This window comes from Cervus elaphus, chromosome 11 (assembly GCF_910594005.1).
Source record: "Cervus elaphus chromosome 11, mCerEla1.1, whole genome shotgun sequence".
Classification (NCBI taxonomy): domain Eukaryota; kingdom Metazoa; phylum Chordata; class Mammalia; order Artiodactyla; family Cervidae; genus Cervus; species Cervus elaphus.
The window spans coordinates 2721352-2738638 of NC_057825.1; the positions used below are offsets into that span (position 1 = coordinate 2721352).

General features: G+C 63.3%; 2 protein-coding genes across 6 annotated transcripts; one reads left to right on the forward strand and one right to left on the reverse strand.

Moving 5' to 3' along the window:
• Positions 1-7689, forward strand: SLC2A6 (solute carrier family 2 member 6). 2 transcript variants are annotated; one of them, XM_043916414.1, is made up of 10 exons: positions 2-185; positions 713-875; positions 1937-2143; positions 2787-2886; positions 3826-4037; positions 4446-4598; positions 5154-5262; positions 5585-5770; positions 5948-6093; positions 6925-7689. In XM_043916414.1, exons 1-10 carry the CDS (start codon positions 94-96, stop codon positions 7078-7080), a joined length of 1524 nt encoding a protein of 507 aa, XP_043772349.1. In that variant the 5' UTR covers positions 2-93; the 3' UTR covers positions 7081-7689. The 2 variants fall into 2 exon arrangements, with proteins under 2 accessions (XP_043772350.1, XP_043772349.1); XM_043916415.1 differs by lacking the exon at positions 1937-2143 and having other exon boundaries at positions 1-185.
• A 292-nt stretch (positions 7690-7981) lies between these two features.
• On the reverse strand, positions 7982-17100 carry CACFD1 (calcium channel flower domain containing 1). Of its 4 annotated transcripts, none has more exons than XM_043916439.1 (5): positions 16898-17095; positions 13651-13723; positions 13024-13149; positions 10179-10286; positions 8859-9657 (listed from the first exon to the last, which is right to left on the reverse strand). In XM_043916439.1, exons 1-5 carry the CDS (start codon positions 17016-17018, stop codon positions 9567-9569), a joined length of 519 nt encoding a protein of 172 aa, XP_043772374.1. In that variant the 5' UTR covers positions 17019-17095; the 3' UTR covers positions 8859-9566. The 4 variants fall into 4 exon arrangements, with proteins under 4 accessions (XP_043772373.1, XP_043772374.1, XP_043772375.1 ...); XM_043916440.1 differs by lacking the exon at positions 16898-17095 and adding an exon at positions 14623-15398; XM_043916441.1 differs by lacking the exon at positions 13024-13149 and having other exon boundaries at positions 16898-17100.
• Positions 17101-17287: the final 187 nt, after the last annotated feature.

Sequence of the window (17287 nt, forward strand, 5' to 3'; positions counted from 1 at the left end):
TCCGCCGGATGATTCCATCCGCTGCGGCCCGACGCGCCTCGGAACAGAGCTGCCCCGGCCCCTTGCGGCGCGCCCGGGCGGGAGGAGCCGGTCATGCAGGAGCCGCTGCTGGGAGCCGAAGGCCGGGACTATGACACCTTCCCCGAGAAGCCGCCCCCGTCACCAGGGGAGAGGACGCGGGTCGGGTGAGAGTCTCTGGGCGTAGGGTCTGCGGGTGGAGGATGCTGATGGCCTGGTAACCTCCAGTGGGCAGCTGGCTCCCCGACCTTGGGCTTCCACTGACTGTTGGGGAGTGGCCACCAAGAGGCCGCCTAGTTCAGACACACTAGTCCTGGTTCCCCCTGAGTACTAGGCCCAGCCCCAAGCTGGCAGAGATAGGGCCATGGACGCCCAGAGATGGTGAGGGGTTTGCCTAAAGTCAAGCAGCAAGCCTTGCATGGCAAAGCTGGGGGCAGCCGCCAGGGCTCCTATTCTGGGAAAGGCGCCCCGCACCCGTGTCCCAGCCCCAGCAATGGGCTGTCCTCATGCCCTGGGGGTTTCCCACAAGGGAGCCGGTGCTCAGGCCCAGGAGGTCTGACCAGCTCTTGACCCATCTGTCCCCAGCACGGCCCTCTGAGCAGGCAGCCATTGTGCTCAGGCCAGACAGCAGTTGAGGGGTGGGAGGGTGGACTCAAAGATCCTGAGGGCTCTGCACCGCCCCCACAAACACCAGGGTCCTGCAGAACAAGAGAGTGTTCCTGGCTACCTTCGCTGCTGTGCTGGGCAATTTCAGCTTCGGGTACGCTCTGGTCTACACATCCCCTGTCATTCCTGCCCTGGAGCACTCCTCGGATCCAAACCTGAATCTGACCAAAACCCAGGCATCCTGGTTCGGGGTAAGAGCCACGCTCTGAGCTGACAAGGGACAGGACAGGGGGGGCAGGGACCCACTGACCTCTGTCCCCAGCTAGGAACCCACCCCCCCGCCAAGCTCAGCCACGGGACCCCCTCCAGGGCCCTGGTCTGCCCCTCCCCCATCCACTCCAGGTCGGTAATAGGGGTGAGGGGTAGTGAGGCCAGACCATGTCTCCGAAATGAAAGGGGGAAGTGAAAGCTGATGGAGAAGGCGTGGGAAGGAGCAGGTGGGGAGGTGTCCCTTAAGATCTCTACCCAGTGGGGCTGAGGGTTCCCCAGATCACCCCCACACCTGGAGCTGGGCCGTCACAACAGAGCAGGCACCTCCCTGGACAAGGGGAGGCAGGGCATTCTGGGACTAATGGAAAGAGCGCTGCTGGGCCACGAGGGTGCCAGGAGAGATGGCGGGCGTGTGGGTAGGAGGAGCACGGGGCCTCGGAGTCCCAAGATTCTGGAACTGCCATCTTAGTACCCCTATATATGCAACCACGGCACATTAGCTAAGATAATAACACCCAAGGCGCGCTGTGCACCTAGTCTGTGCCGGGCCTGCTCGGCAGTTCCCGCTCGAGCTGGTTCACTCTGGGGCCAATGCTATGAGGTGGGTGCTACTGCTATCCCCATAACGCAGCTGCAAAAACTGAGGCTCAGACAGGCTCAGCAGGATGCCCAGGTCGCTGACTGGATCCAACTCCCCACATACGCAGCAGGGAGTCCGAGAACCCCCAAACCTTAAAATCCCAAGAGCTTCAAGTCAAAGAACCCTCCTGTCTGCTATATGACAGTACGAGGCATTTAAACACCAGTCTGGACAGAACCACGGCAGACACCTGTTGTGGCTTCCCTCACAAACAGCTGTCCGCGTGCTGCTTGTACCCCTCTGGGGACAGGAGGCTCACTACCATCCAGAGCCCCAGTCCTGCAGCCCAGGCTCCCAGGACAGCCTGGGAGAGCAGCTGTCTCTAGGCTCTGATGGGGGGTGGGGGGGGGGGTGGCGGTGCTGGGTGCCCAGGCATGCCTGCCCTGCATCCTTCCCCTGCAGTCCGTGTTCACCCTGGGTGCAGCTGCCGGGGGACTCAGCGCCATGGTCCTCAATGACCTCCTGGGCCGGAAGCTCAGCATCATGTTCTCAGCTGTGCCCTCGGCAGCCGGCTATGCGCTGATGGCAGGCGCCCACGGCCTCTGGATGCTGCTTCTGGGAAGGATGCTGACGGGCTTCGCAGGGGGTCTCACAGCTGCCTGCATCCCGGTAAGGCCAGGACTGCCCAGCCCTGGCTCCTCACTGCCTCAGTATTTGCACTGACCACCATGAGCTGAGGGCTCCTGGCTTCGGGCCCGCCCCCCGCACAATCTGTGGGGATGTGTTTGCCAGGAAGCCTCAGCTCAGCACCCCCAGGGCAGCTAACCTGGGGGAAATGTGACACCATGCCCCAAGCTGCCCCCACTCTGGACTCCCCAAACTTCCTGTCTCAAAGCCTGGCAGACTCGTTGCTCAATCAGAGAAAATCCACATTGAGCAACATAACGGGAAGAAAGGGGAAGTCCCTGCCCTGCACCCCTCCTGGGACCCCGCATGTTGCCCACCACTCCCACATTGGGGCTGGGCAGGCCCAGCTGGGCACGAAGCCCCGGGTCGGGGGAGCGGAGGCCAGAGTCTGGGTGCTTTCGGGCCTCCACCCCCAGCCTCGCGTCCCCATGTCAGGGCTGAGTGGTTCTGCCCACTTCACCATTCGGGCAGCTGAGGTCCTGCTGAGATCATGACCAGGGCGAGAACCCACAGAAGCCCCCGCTCCCTGCTCCCCGCTCCCCGGGCTCACTGGGCCACCCCGCTCACCCCAGCCAGGCCCGGGGCATATGTGCTCAGCAAAGGCCGGGTGGCCTGTGTCTTGCAGGTGTATGTGTCTGAGATTGCTCCCCCCAGCGTCCGCGGGGCCCTGGGCGCCACACCCCAGCTCATGGCAGTGTTTGGGTCACTGTCCCTCTATGCCCTCGGCAAGTATCATCCGGATGCACACGAAACACCTCCTGTGTGCAGGCTGGGGGGTGGGGGGAAGGGGCCGCTGAGCAGCAGGGGCTGGAAGGGACAAAAGAAAGTGAAAGTGTGAGTCACTCAATCGTGTCCGATTCTTTGTGACCCCGTGAACTGCAGCCCGCCAGGCTCCTCTGTCCATGGGATTCTGCAGGCAAGAATACTGGGGTGGGTTGCCATGCCCTTCTCCAGGGGAATCTTCCAGATTCAGGGATCAAACCCAGGTTTCCTGCATTGTAGGTAAACTTTTTTACTGTCTGAGCCACCCAGGGAAGCCCAACCCGAGAGAAAGGGACAAACCTGCCCACAATGACCCCCTGCTGGGAGGCCAGGGGTGGGGGCCGCCATGGTGCTGTCTGCCTCCGGGCAGTTCCCTGCGCCTCTCTGGTCACGAGGCCCCACCCCTAACTGGGCCGTGAGGGTTCTCCTAGGCGGGCAGTCTTGTAAACCGTCTTTTAATAGCAGAATGGTTTCTGGCAATTAGTCTCAGGTGGGAAGTCCATAGAGAAAAGTGATCAGATCTACGGCCATACCACCCAGAATGCTCCCGACCTTGTCAGATCTCAGAAGCTAAGCTGGGCCGGGCCTGGTTTGTACTTGGATGGGAGAAAAGTGCTCGTAGTACAGCCGGCCTGTGGGGGGTGGTCAGTGTTTACTGGTAGAGGCCCCCAGGGCCTTGCTGCTCAGGCTACTCCTCCGTCACTCTGCTGTGACCGTTGGGGCCCTCCAAGGACCTGGGCCTTGTGATCAGAGTGCAGCCCAGCTTGGAGAAACCAGGGTAGGCTTCCTGTAGGAGGCGGCCCTGGGACTAACCCTTGAAGGCGAGTGAGGCTGCTCAGAGGCCCCCGGTGGGAGGGGTTGTGTCCGGCCCCGCCCCAGCCCCTCACAGCTCCTGTCCACAGGCCTGCTGCTGCCCTGGCGCTGGCTGGCCGTGGCCGGGGAGGGGCCGGTGCTCATCATGGTCCTGCTGCTCAGCTGTATGCCCAACTCCCCTCGCTTCCTGCTCTCCAAGGGCAGGGACGCGGAGGCGCTGCAGGCGCTGGCCTGGCTGAGAGGGGCGGATGCCGACACCCGTTGGGAGTTCGAGCAGATCCAGGACACCGTCCGGAGACAGGTGTGTGCAGGGTGGGTGTCCTGCAGCGCTGTGGGACATGGGCCATTCACACCACTGGTGTGAGCCTCGGTTGCCTTTCCTGGAAAGCAGGGATGAGAGCAGTTCCCACCTCCAGGAACGAGGTGGGGGCGGGACGTCTCGGGGCCTGGCCCAGGCTGTGTGTGCGCCACGCCGTGGAGGCCCGGGGCTGGCCATGTTGCCATCGGGGGGCCTGCCTCAGCCCACCCACTGACCCGGGAGCCTGGGTCCCTTGGGGGGTCCCCAGAGGTAGGGCTGCCCCAGTGGCAGGGACCTTTCCTGGAAGAGGGAAGAAGGGAGCCTCCTGCCTAGCCTGGGCACCCCAGGCCAGGGTGGCTCCAGCCGGAGGGGCCAGCACAGCCCCCTGCAGCGGCAGCCTCGTGTCTCCAGAGCAGCCACCTGTCGTGGGCCGAGGCCCGGGACCCCCACATGTACCGCCCCATCGTCATCGCCTTGCTGATGCGCTTCCTGCAGCAGCTGACGGGCATCACGCCCATCCTCGTCTACCTGCAGTCCATCTTCGACAGCACCGCGGTCCTGCTGGTGAGAGCCCACCCACGCTGCCCCCGGGCCCAGGGAGGCCGTGCCTGCTGAGCGCCCGCCCTGTCCAGGGCCGGGGGCACACCCACGTCTCCTAACTGTTTCCGCTCCGCCCGCCTGTCCTCAGAGTAACGTTTGTGAGTAAAGCTTGCGTGCTTTATAAATAAGATACTCAGAAGTACAAGGGAGACCAGTCTTCTAGAAGAACAGACCCCTGGGAGCTGCAGATCCCAGGCTCAGAGCATCTGTCACTTGCTGAGGAAGTCAGTCCCCATGCCCCAAACCTCAGCTTCCTCCTCTGCGAACTGGAGATAATAGCCAGCGGGCCTTCACCCGCCTACCCTGGGCTCAGAGATGAGATGAGATGTGGAGATTAGGGGCAGTGGTGCCAGGAGCCCGTAGCAGCCCCGGGCTTAGCGGTGGGCGTGGCGGTTGCACCCCCCGCCAGCTGGGCTGGGCGACTGGTGCCGCTGCCTGGCACAAAGCAGCGGACCTGGGGCCTGCCCCTGCGGAGCCTTGGGGGCTGGGGCGCTCTGCCTCAGGGCCCCCTCCTTGCAGCCCCCCAAGGATGACGCCGCCATCGTGGGCGCCGTGAGGCTCCTGTCCGTGCTGATCGCCGCCCTCACCATGGACTTGGCCGGCCGCAAGGTCCTGCTCTTCATCTCGGGTGAGTGCGGGTGGGTTGCCTGCGCTTCCTTTTGCTCCTTCAGCTGCTGCCCTCTTGGGGGAGCATCAGCGGGGGCCTGGGTCACAGCTGCCCTGCCGGGTGGACTTGGGTCTCCCTGGCGCCTGGCGCAGCAGAGCTGGACATCCAGAAAGGCCTGCTGGGGCTCGCGGGAGCGAGCAGGCCGACTGCGACACACGCTGGGTGTGACGGCCCAGACGCCGGCGGGGTGGGAGCGGCCTGGAGGGCAGTGGGCGGTGCAGGGCGCCAAGGGGCTCGGGCTCACGGCATCCCGGCCCCCCGAGGGCCGCCGGTCTGTCCACAGCGGCCGGCATGTTTGCCGCCAACCTGACCCTGGGGCTGTACGTGCATTTCGGTCCCAAGTCTCTGGCCCCCAACAGCACCGTGGGCCTGGAGCGTGCGGCCCTGGCGGGCACGGAGCAGCCCCTGGCCACGCCCACCAGCTACCTCACCCTGGTGCCCCTGCTGGCCACCATGCTCTTCATCATGGGTAGGTGCGGCCGTGGAGGGGTGGGGGTGGGCCAGCGTCATGCGCTCGGATGGGCTGGGGTGCTGCTGTCTCAGTGGTTGGGGAGGGTCTCCCAGCAGCTCCAGGGAGACACCAAGGCCTCCCCTGGCCCCCAGATGGGGTTTGAGCGCGCCCCCCCCCCCCCCCAACTCGCGGCAGGCTACGCCATGGGCTGGGGGCCCATCACCTGGCTCCTCATGTCGGAGATCCTGCCCCTGCGGGCCCGCGGCGTGGCCTCAGGGCTCTGCGTGCTGGTCAGCTGGCTTACTGCCTTCGCCCTCACCAAGTCCTTCCTGCTGGTGACGGTGAGTACTTGGCCCACGCGAGGGCGTCTCCTTGTGTCCCCTCAGCCTCAGCACACGCTCCCTTCACACCAGGCCAGGGACCAAGTGACAGCGTAGCAAAGGCTCCTTCAGTTCAGCAAACACTCGGCTCAGGGAACTGTTGGGAGAAGTCAGGCAGCTGACCCCCAGACCGGGGTGGGACCACAGAGCCAGGCCCGCCCGCCCTGCCGCACCCTCCTGGGCAGTGAGCGTGGTCTTCCCGCCGGTGGGCAGCTCGGGTCTCTCAGCCGAGTGCTTCCCCGTCCTAACTTGGCTCAGACTCCCAGCAGGCCCTGAAGCCAGCCGCAGTCCCCAGTGCCCAGGTGGGAGGCTCTGACGCGGACAGCTTGGGCAGGGCCTGTCCTGGTGCAGTCAGTGGGTCAGGGCAGCGTGGGGGCACCCAGAGAGGTGCCAGCAGGAGGCAGAGCGATGGTGGAGAGGAGGGGGCGGCAGGCAGAGTAGGAGCACACCCCCAGCCGTGCCGTGGTGGCGGGCCTGCTGCAGGCAGGCGCGTGGGAAGGCTGAGAGGTAAGGTGGGCTTTGGAACCAGGGAGAGGCTGGTATCTGGGGCCAGGGTGGGCTCCAGCTCAGAGGAGGAGGTCAGTCCCAGGGCCCAGCACCAGAGGAGGGCTGCCTGCAGCCCCGGAGGGCCTCGAACACCCTGCTAAAGCGGCTGGATTTCCTGCGGGCGGTGGGGAGCCCCAGGGTGTCTGACGGGTAATGAGATGGAGCGCCGCACCCCAGGCTGGCTAGCACGAGCTGAGCCAGAAGCTGACGCTGGCTCCCTGTGACCCGCGCGCTCTCCCCCACCAGAACGCCTTTGGCCTGCAGGCCCCCTTCTTCTTCTTCGCCGCCGTATGCCTGGTGAACCTGGCCTTCACCGGCTGCTGCGTGCCTGAGACCAAGGGCCGGTCGCTGGAGCAGATCGAGTCCTTCTTCCGCACCGGGAGGAGGTCCTTCCTGCACTAGGGAGGGTCCCCACCGGAGAGGGCCACACCCCTGGGCGGTGGAGCTGGGCTCTGGCCCCGAACCTGCACCCTGCATCCAGGAGGCAGCAGCAACCCGCCACCGACGCAGGCACAGGAGGGCGGCCCTGAGGCCTGACAGCCCTTGGAACATGTGCCAGCCCTGAGCAGGCCCTGGGCAGGCAGCGCTGCCGGCCAGCGGCCTCACACACCCATCCGCTGGACCTGCCGGCAGAGGCGGCCATCACACAGCCCCAGGCCAGGACAAGGCCTCGCTAGGAGACCTCATGCTGAGGACAGACGGGCCGGTGCTGGTGGACTGGCTCTGCACAGGGACACCGCCCCCATCCGGCTGCTCCCATCGCCTGGCGGCCGTGCAGGGACCAGGACAGGAAGCTGCACCTGTGAGGCCTGTGGACACCACAGGGGACGCGCTGGACGCCCACCGGCCAGGGCACAGTACCCAACATGGACTCTGCCTCCTACACCCACCCCACTTCCGGAACAGGAAGTGCTTGAGGGCGAGTCGTGTTCACCGTATTTATACCAATAAATGAGAGGAGGGCGTGGGGAGTACTCCCGGTGGGGGAGACCCCCCAGCAGCCAGGTCAGACCCAAGACTCAGCCGAGGTTGCCAGGGCCTGCTTCCCTAGGCCACCCCAGTCTGCCCACAGCGAGGCAGAAGAAAGGGGTGAGAGCCGGGGGTCCCCAGCCGTGAGGGTCCAGCTCCTCCTAGCTGTGTGCTTAGAAGAGCCACCTGCGCCGTCTGAGACGCTGGGAGCAGGCCGCACGGCACCCCGAGGACATGGCGGGTTCCCCCGGGGCTGGGGGCCCCTGCTCAGCTGCTCTGGGGTCGGGGCATCCCTTCCGGACCAGAGGGGAAAGGTAATGAGCAGAGCGCGGGAGAGAGCACACAGACCGCCATCAGGCTTTATTGCTCAAAACGCAAGGCAGACACGGAGAGTCAACAAGGGCCGCGGGGGACAGAGCCCAGACCCCAGGGCGGGCGAGCCCTGGCCACCTCGGCGGGTGACCTGCCCACTCTGGCCTGTGACCCGGGGGCTGGACGGCCTGCCCAACACCCGCCAGCTTCCTCAGAGGCCAGAGACACAACCCTGCTCCACACAGAGCCAGCTCTTCCCTCCCGCAGCCAGGAGACCCCAGTCAGAAGAGAGACCCCCATCTGCAGGGAGGCCCTGTCAGCAAGGAGACCCTGTCAACAGGGAGACCCCAGTCAGCAGGGAGACCCTAGTCAGCAGGAGACTCCCCACATCAGCAGGGAGACCCAGCAGAGGCAGGAGTGACCCCAGAGCCCCACCTCCTGGGGAAGGATGAGCCAGGAAGGATGGGCAGGGCCCTCGCTCCTCCAGGGAGGTAGACAGTCTGATCCACGGCACACACAGGAGACACACACGCACACCCTGCCGGCCTGGAGAGGCCTACAGCTCATAGCCCTCTGACCCCGGCGCTGGCCTAAGGAAGGTGGTCCCGGAGGACCCCTGAAGGCACGTGTCCCGCGGGGCCAGCCGCACTGTAGGCCCTGTTTCCCCGGAGCTCAGCCTGGCCGGGCTCCCTGGAGAGCTGCTGGGTGGGGGGCACGCTGCTATCCCCGGGACAGGGCCTGCCTCCCAGCCGCCAACCCTAGCGAACCCCAGAGATGAAAGTCCATCTGGAAGCAAAGATTGGGTGCCGCCCTGGGGCTGGCTCCAGAAGGCGGGAGCAGCTGCCCAGGGCCCTGGGGGTAGCAGGGGCAGAGCCCCAGAGCCGTGAACGGCTGGCCCGGGCCGGCCAGGCCCAGCAGAGAGGCCTGCTCCTGCGCTCGTCCACGGTGACGGGACCAGGGGCCGGAGCACGCCCCGGCCAGCGGTCAGGCTGCCAGGGCTGGCTGCCGGCGGGGGCACTGGAGGGGCATCTGGGGGTCCCCGCGGAGGAGACTGGTGGGGCCTGGGTGGTGGTGGGAGGCCGGGGGCGGCCAGGCAGAAGCGGCCCAGGAAGCTCAGCTCATGGGGTACGCTCCTGCCTGGGGGCCAGGAGGCCCGAGTGGACGTGCCCCCGCCTGGAGACGGGACCGACGTCCCCAGGAGCAGCTCCTCCCAGGCCTCCAGCCGGTCACAGTGGGTGGTCCTGCCAGCCACAGGAAGTCTTGAAACCCACCCCATGGCCTGCGGCCGGCCAAGCCGGGCCAGCTGGGAACAGCGGGGCCAGGGGGCTGTCTGTGCGGAGCCCTGCAGCTGGTCACCCGAGGCTCCTTCTGCTCGCCCTGCGGCCTCTGGTGAGGCCCTCACCCTGCCCCTCAGCGCTTGGCTCGGGGTGATGCCAAGGGCGGGGCAAGGGGGGCAGAGAGAGGAGGACTCCAGGCGTGGGGACAAGCGAGAGGGGCTGAGAGAACCAGACACGGGCTCCTCCCCAGACCCCTCGGGGTCCACGCTCCTCGGCACACGCTCACACAGACCAGGGGGCGAGCGGGGGCAGGAGAGCCCCCCGACCCCCTCACAGCTCCCCCTCCAGGGCGTCCGTGAGCTTCTCCTCATCCACCTGCTGTCTCTGTTGCTGGATCCTGGCGTAGGAGATCGCGTCGCCCCTGGGGAGACAGGGCAGTCAGCACCCCACGGGGGACAGACCCGACACGCAGCCGCCCGGCCTCTGCCCCGTTCCTGGCCTGGGGCCCTGGGGGTGCCTGCCTAGCGTCTGACGCACCCCCTGCTTTCCCGAGACGAGACCCTGTCACTGAGGATCGCAAAGACCCATCCTGTCGCCTCTGAGAGTGGCCTGGGCTGCCGGGGACGTGAGTTGAGGAGGACTGGGACCCTCAGGCTGGGCTCTGCGGGACTGGGGGGGCATGGGAACACCGAGCCGGGAGCGGACTCTACAGGCAGAGGCTCTCCAGGAGCTGTGCCCCTACGTCCCTGCCATCTTTACGCGCCAGGAGTCCCGTGAGTTCTCCTGCCTCCTTAGAGCTCAGACGCCCGGGAGACGCTGACGAGGGTCACTGATGGCGGGAAACAGGGCCGCTCCCAGACCTGCATCCCCGAGAGGCTCCGGAGGGAGAGACCACCCCCACCCCCACCCCCACCGCAGCCGGGCCGGGACCAGCAAACGCACTTTTTGCCCAGCGCGGACAGCCCATACAGCACTCCGGTGGCGAAGGCGATGGCGTTGCCCAGCAGGGTGGTCAGGGTCAGGCTGATGACGATGGGAACAACTGCCATCCTAGGGGAGAAGCAGAGGTCAAGGGGCATGCCCACCCACCCGTGGCCACGACACCCATTCCTGCTGCCCAGGCTCACCCAGCCCCTTCCTGGACAGCGGGCACAGGAAGGGTCCCCCGGCATGAGCCGGGACACAGGCTCACGATCGGGCTTCATAGAGCCTCAAGCACCCCTGAGCCTGTCAAAACTCTGCGCCCTGGGGAGAGAGCCCAAAGCGTTCATTGGAATCTGGGGAGACCTCCCTGGTGGCTCAGTGGTAAAGAACCCCCCGGCCAATGAAGCAGACATGGGTGTGATCCCGTCACCCCCCACGCCACTGAGCAAGGGAACCCTGGGCCCCAACTCCTGAGCTCCCGCTCTAGAGAGCCCGCGCTCTGCAGCGGGAGCCACGCAACAGGAAGCCTGCAGACCACGGCCGGAGAGCAGCCCCCCTGCTGCAACTAGAGAAGCCTGGACAGAGCAGCAAGGGCCTGGCACAACCGAAACACAGATAAAATTATTTTAAAAAAAAAAAGATTTTTGAAAGGGTCCATGATCCAAAAGGGTTGAAACAGCGCTTAGATGGTCCAAGCCCTCAATGTGCATAGATACAGGCAGAGGAGAAAAATCCAGTGTCAGGTCAGGCCCGTGCTGGCCTTGTGACTCAGGGCATGTTATTCAACTGAGGCCCAATCTTGCTATGGTGAGGTGGGATCAAATCTCAGAGGTTTGTGAGATGAAGCAGGCAAGGCGTGTTGACTACTTAACGCCTGGAACAGCATAAGCAGTAAATAAACTAAGGCTCTTGGTGGCGCAGTAAAATCAGCCACATCTCAACAAGGAAGGTTCCAAAGGTTAAACTGCACGGGGCTTCCCTGTGGCGAGGCGCACACGGAGCGCATCACCGGAGAGGCAGCCCCTGCTCTGTCTGGTCCCGCGGGCGCCACCGGGAGGAAGGTGGCCGCTCTGGCTCACGTGTCCACGGGGTCAGTGCCGGGTCCTGGCTGGGACGTCCGGACCAGTGGCAGCAATCTGGGTTAACACTACACGCAATGAGGACAAGACTGCAGCCTCTCCTTGGGCTTGACCAACTGAATTCTATCTGCATTTGCATTCTGGCGGGATGTGTGGTCACGAGGTTTTACTGGAGTTATAAAATTTCCCAGTGATAAAATAATAATAGAAACTGTGAAGGAGAAAAGAGACCTTGGGGAAAAAATCTTCTGTCAAAACAAAATTAAAGGCAAACAACAGGCTGGAAATATTTTTACAGGAAACATAATAAAAGATGATGGAATCTTTAATATAGAAAACACATGCAACTTACTAAGTAAGACATTATGATGTCAATGGGTAAAAAGGAAACTTGACCATTAATTACCAAAAAGGAAAATGCAATTAGTAAAAGCATAGAGAAAAAGACTTCACCTCTTGGCTAACAGATACAAACGTGTAAACGGCACATGGCCCAGGGCCAGGGGCAAGGAGAAAGAGACCCAGGGAACCTCTGCAAATTGTGGAAAACAATTTAGCCACACGTTGGAATCATTTAAACGATCATAATCTTTGACTGAGTAACTCCACACCTGGAAACAGATCCTAAGGAAATCATCAGAAACACAGACATTTTTAGCACCAAGATGTTCACCGCAGCCTGATCTGTACTTCAGTTCACAAATTAAGAGAAGCACGACACATCCAGTGGAATAAATATTTCTATCACTAAAAGTCATCTTATGAAGCCTTTGCGGTAAAACTGAAAACGTTTTTACCATGATGTTAAGGGGGAAAAACCAGGACACAAATTTACTTGCAATGGTTAAAACTGGGTGAGAAACCGGTTTTTAAAAATGCCTGCAGACAGACTGAAAGAACACATATCAAAATGTAACAGGTAGTGGGGCTTTGAGTAACAACTTTCTCTTTTCCAGGTTATCTTTAACAAACATACGTTACTGTTAGCATTTTAAAATACATTTAAAAAATAAAGATCAAGGCAAAGGACATGCCTACAGGTATTTCATATTCCTCTGTGATCAGACACAGGGGGAAGCAGCTCTAGAACCGAACACACATCTTGTGTTCAGACTGTCACAACCACTGGCCTCCAGGAAGGGAAGAAACCTTTGAAATAAAAGCCTCCATGTTGACGCCTAAGGATAATCCAGATAACCACTCCTCCTGCAGCTGCCGGGAGCTGTTAACAGCCTCCCAGATACCAGCCGCTATTCTAGCAGCTGCATGAGACACATCCTGAAGTTAGTTCAACCTCGGGGTTCAAACGCGAGGACTCAGATGCTGAACTTGTCACTAGAAGCGGGAAAATCCGAGAAAAGCGTGTTTGGAGGCCCTATTTCCTGTTCTTCCCCCTTCTGTGTTAGGACACCTAGGTCGGCCCCTCTCCTGAAAGGCTGCACAGAGGGACACAAGGATCTACCAGAATCTACCCAACAACTCCGAACGGATGGGCCAGCAGCCCAGGCGAGTCTCCTTTCTGCTATTACCCACCATGCTGCAAGGTGTACGGACCTCACGTCTGAAGCCTGTGCAGAAGCTGAGGCTTGTGGACGCAGAACCGCTGGATCACCTCGTAGAGCGGGCCCACCGTGTGACGGCACAAAGGCCATCCCCGTCTAAACCTCCACGGGGAGGACACCGTAGTGGCCAGCCGTCCCCTCCCCGCTCCCGGCCAACACCGCCGCGTGGGGCAGAGGCAGGGTCTGGGGGAGCCGAGTCACGCCCGGCCCGCAGCCCCTCACCCGCAGTAGAAGACGGCCTTCTGCCAGGAGCGCAGCCGGTCCGCCTTGGCCGCCACGGCGTTCGCAAACTCCATGAACTGGCAGCAGAAGGGGGCCTCGCACAGCAGCAGGACAGAGGCGTTCATGCTGGAGGGCCGGGGAGAGGAGAAGGCTGACACCGGGCCAGGCTGGCGGGCCCTGGCGCCCGTGTCCCCGGGATGCCACCCCTCCCGCTCCCGGCTGCTCATCCCACCAGGCTCCGAGACGAGCCAGAACAGGACGGCTGGAGCAGGGCGCCCAGTGCAGAGCCGAGGCTGGGGGCTGCCACGGCCCCCCTCAGGGGGCTCCCACAGAGGAGCCCAGGGCCCAGTCGCAGTGACCAGACCCTGGGCCCTTCCATCCACCCCCAGCCTGGAGGGAAAGGGCCCCCGTTTGCCCCAAGAACCCCCTGAGCCCCGGAGCAGGAACTGTTCTGCACAACTCACACCCCCCCCAGGTGCCCGAGTCCCCCGCACACCACCAGCATCCGGCAACCCTCACGGACCAGTGCTCCCAGCTCGACCCCCGGGGGCTCCCCCAGCCCTCCTGGGAGGTGAGGCTCTGCACACACCCCCACCCCCCAGGCAGGACCGTCACACGCTTACTCACATCATCCACACGCCGGCCGCGATGTTCAGAGGGTGGATGGTGATGCAGTTGAAGAGGCCCGAGATCGCACAAGCTGTAAAGAGAAACACACGAGCGAGAGTCGGCCGGGGGAGGCCGCCAGGGGAGGTGGCTCGAGACGGCACAAGAAGCCCTTCTGACCCAGCCCCAGGCTCTCCTCACAGCTCCCAAACATCTCCCCTCAGACAGCTGACCCAAGCAAGGCCAGCACACAGCTCCACGGACCGGTGAGGACAGCCTCAGGCAGGTGAAGCAGTGTGCCCAGACCCCACGGCCAGAGCGCAGCTGGATCCCGGAGCTGGCTTGCTCAAGGGCTCAGCGAGGGCTTACCGAGGGCATCCTGCCCTCTCTCTGTTCCGGGCCTGGGGGAGCCTGCCTTCTGAGCCCCAGCTGTCCCGACACCCACCCGGCAAGGTGCACAGCATCAAAGAGAGACCATCTCTCAAGGGCTCGGGGCAGGGCCGGCGGCACCACTCATGGCGCAGGCCGCGAGAGAAGCCCTCTGGGTGTGGGTGCGGACAGGGCTGCCCCTCTTGGAACAGAAACTGGGGCCAGGTCAGCCTGGGTCACAATCCCCACTCTGACCACAACCCAGCCCAGTGACTCTGGGTGCAGTCTTTTTCACCTTTCCAGGCCTGTTTTCTCTCCAGCCCAGCCCGCCCACCCGGAAACACCCAGGGCCTGCGGCAGGGAGGGGACATCCTCTGCTACCCCGGAAAGTGGCTTCCCTGGGGCCCCAAACGTGGAGCCAGCTCACCCCTCCCGACAGCCTCCCACGGCAGGGTCTGTGCACTCGCCTCCCTCCGTCCCCAGGGCCCCAGCCCGCTTCACCAAGAACTCCAGGAGCCTGCCAGGCTGGGCCAGGAAGCCAGTTGCTGGGCAGGAAGCTGCCCCCCTCCACCAAGGCAGCAATGAGCAACCAGTTCATTAAATTTGCAGTAGCTCCCTCCGTACCTGATCCCTGAGAAGGCCTAGAACCCTCCTGATGTGTTCCCATGTAACCCTACACAGACAGCAAGCGATGGAAGACGAAACCACGTGAAGTGAAGGGGACCGCCCTGTGCGCCGCCCCCGCCCAAGGTCTCCTGCAGTGACAAACGCGCTCTGCCTTACTAAAGGTGGCACCTGTCCTGGGTCGTCACACTCATTCAGGCAGCGGGGCTCCCCAGGGCCACAGATATGAGTGCCCACAACATGACACTGCTTCTGCCCGACGGTCCGCTGTGCCTGGTCTCACCTGACAGAGGCCCATTCGTCCTGCCTTCCACCTCTACCCCCATGTCTACCAACAGCCAACCTTCCGGAAGGACCAGGTGTCAACCCAGCCAGGAGCCCTTTAACCATCAAGGCCTGGAAGATGTCCCCTCGGGGGCCTCCGATGCTCTTGCCAAGTGAGGGAGGTGTCCAGGGCCAGCCTGTCTCCTCCAGATGACAATCAAGACCCCGAGGAAACGCCCCTCCAAGGCCCCCGACCTGCGGAAGGTGGTGCTCCCGCACAGCGACCACACAGAAGCAGGAGCTTTGTCTGAACTCGAGTCTCATCTTTGAGACTCCTCTGTGCTTTGCAATCTACCCTGTGTTATATGATGTTGGCGATCCACACGACAATCACGTTCCCAAACCTGCAGGTGAAAGTGACATTTCACGGTGAAGCCACAGGTCTCTCTTCATCTTCACGGGTCAGTACCCCAACACCGTGAACTCCTGGAGCGGCCCAGGTATCCTACTTCAAAAGCACAGAGCTGGATAGGATACCAGGGTTAACAAGGGACTCAGCCTCATGGCTCAGCTGGTAAAGCGCCTGCCCGCCCGCGATACAGGAGACCCAGGCTCGACTCCTGGGTCGGAAAGATCCCCTGGAGAAGGAAATGGCAACCCACTCCAGTATTCTTGCCTGGAGAATCCCATGGACAGAGAAGCCTGGCAGGCTACAGTCCACAGTCCATAGGGTCGCAAGAGTCAGACAAGACTTAGTGACTAAACCACCAGCAGGGTCTTAGGTATGATCCTTCAGAGTCTGGGTAGCTGAGGGCTACCGGCAGGGCTGAGGACCCCGAGGCAGAGGGAGGAGGGTGACGGCCACAGGACACAGTCAGGCCCTCCCCCTCCCCCCACGCCTCATCAGTGTCAGTTCCACAGCAGCCCCACTTTGATCTGCCAGGGAAACAGCTGCCCAAACTCTGAAGGATCATACTTAAGACCTGACCAGTCTCTCCTACAAAGTCAAAAGCATACTTCTGAATCGTAGTGACAGGGACTCAGAGGCCCTTTGGTGACTGGCAGAGGGCCTGTCCCACTCTGGCCCCTGGAGAGCGGCACGCTCCTAACCTGCACTCCTGGGCTTTCTTCGGGCCTCCACCCACTTGGGAGGGACCCTAAAGAGGAGCTCCTTCTGGCATATCTGATCAGGGTCCGCCTGGCCCCGGCCCTCTGTGCCAGGCACTCACTGTTCAAATCCTGAGAACGCCTGGACAAACAGACACTCCCTTTCCAAGACCTCGGGCTGTGCCCGCCCCAGTCCAGTAATTCACAAGGCTGTGGGTAGCAGCACCATTCAACTAGACTGAGGCTTGCCTCAGAAGACCTGCCACAAGATCTTTCTCTCACTGAATAGCAGGTCCGCCTTCCTATACCGGCTCTTTTGGGGGTGGCTGTGCTAAAAGAGCCTGGTTTCCCGCAAAACTTGAGGTTCGGGGTGTGTCCAGGACGAGCCTGTGTCCCGGGAACCAGAGGAGGGCGATGCGAGGCGCTGCTGCGGCTGAGTTGACAGCAGGAGGCAGAGCTGACATCAAAGGAAGCGCACCGTCTCCAAGTGGACAGCGAGGACCCAGAGGAGGGGCCACCTCCCTTCCTCGGGGATCACCTGCTCCCTGACACCACCACCCGCCCCTCGGGAAACCTGGCCAGACCTGCACCCGCCCCACGTGTAAACAACCTTCGCCCAGAGGATAAGGCGACCGCCGTCCGCACGCGCAGCAGTCAGCAGGCGGGGCTGCCCTCCAGCCAGGCGCGTCGGCGGGGAGGGGCGGCGGGGAGGCCACGTCGGGCCGGCAGCTCCCCGGGCCGGTCACGCTCCTCGCCCCGGAACCCCGGCCGCCGGCCGGTAACCATGGCAACCACAGAAGCTCCCGCTTCCCGCGCGCCCGCGCGCCCCGCAGACTGCATCCCGAGCGGGTCCCTTCCCGGTGGCACGCGGGGTGGGGGGCGCGGGGCCGAGCCGGGTACTCACAGACTGCCCCTAACACTCCCGACAGGCGACACAGCCAGCGGTACCACCACGTCATGCCCTCCTCCTGCGCGGGCTGCGCCGAGCTCGCGGGCGCCACCGCCGCTCCGCCCGCGCCGCTCATGGTGCCGCCGTCCGGCGCTGCCCGCCGCGCGCACAAAGGGCCGCGGAGCCGGCCGCGTCGTCCCGGCGCGCGGCCTTGTGGGAGAGGCGGCCGCTTATTAGCATAGGGGGCGGGGCTGGCGGGGCCGGGCGGAGGGAGGGCGCCCGGGAGGCCCGGACTTATTAGCGTAGGGGCGGGGCGTCGTGTTATTAGCGTAGGGGGCGAGGCCCTCCGGAACCTGGACGGAGAGCGCCCGGGGACTTCACGCTTATTAGCATAGAGGCGGGGCT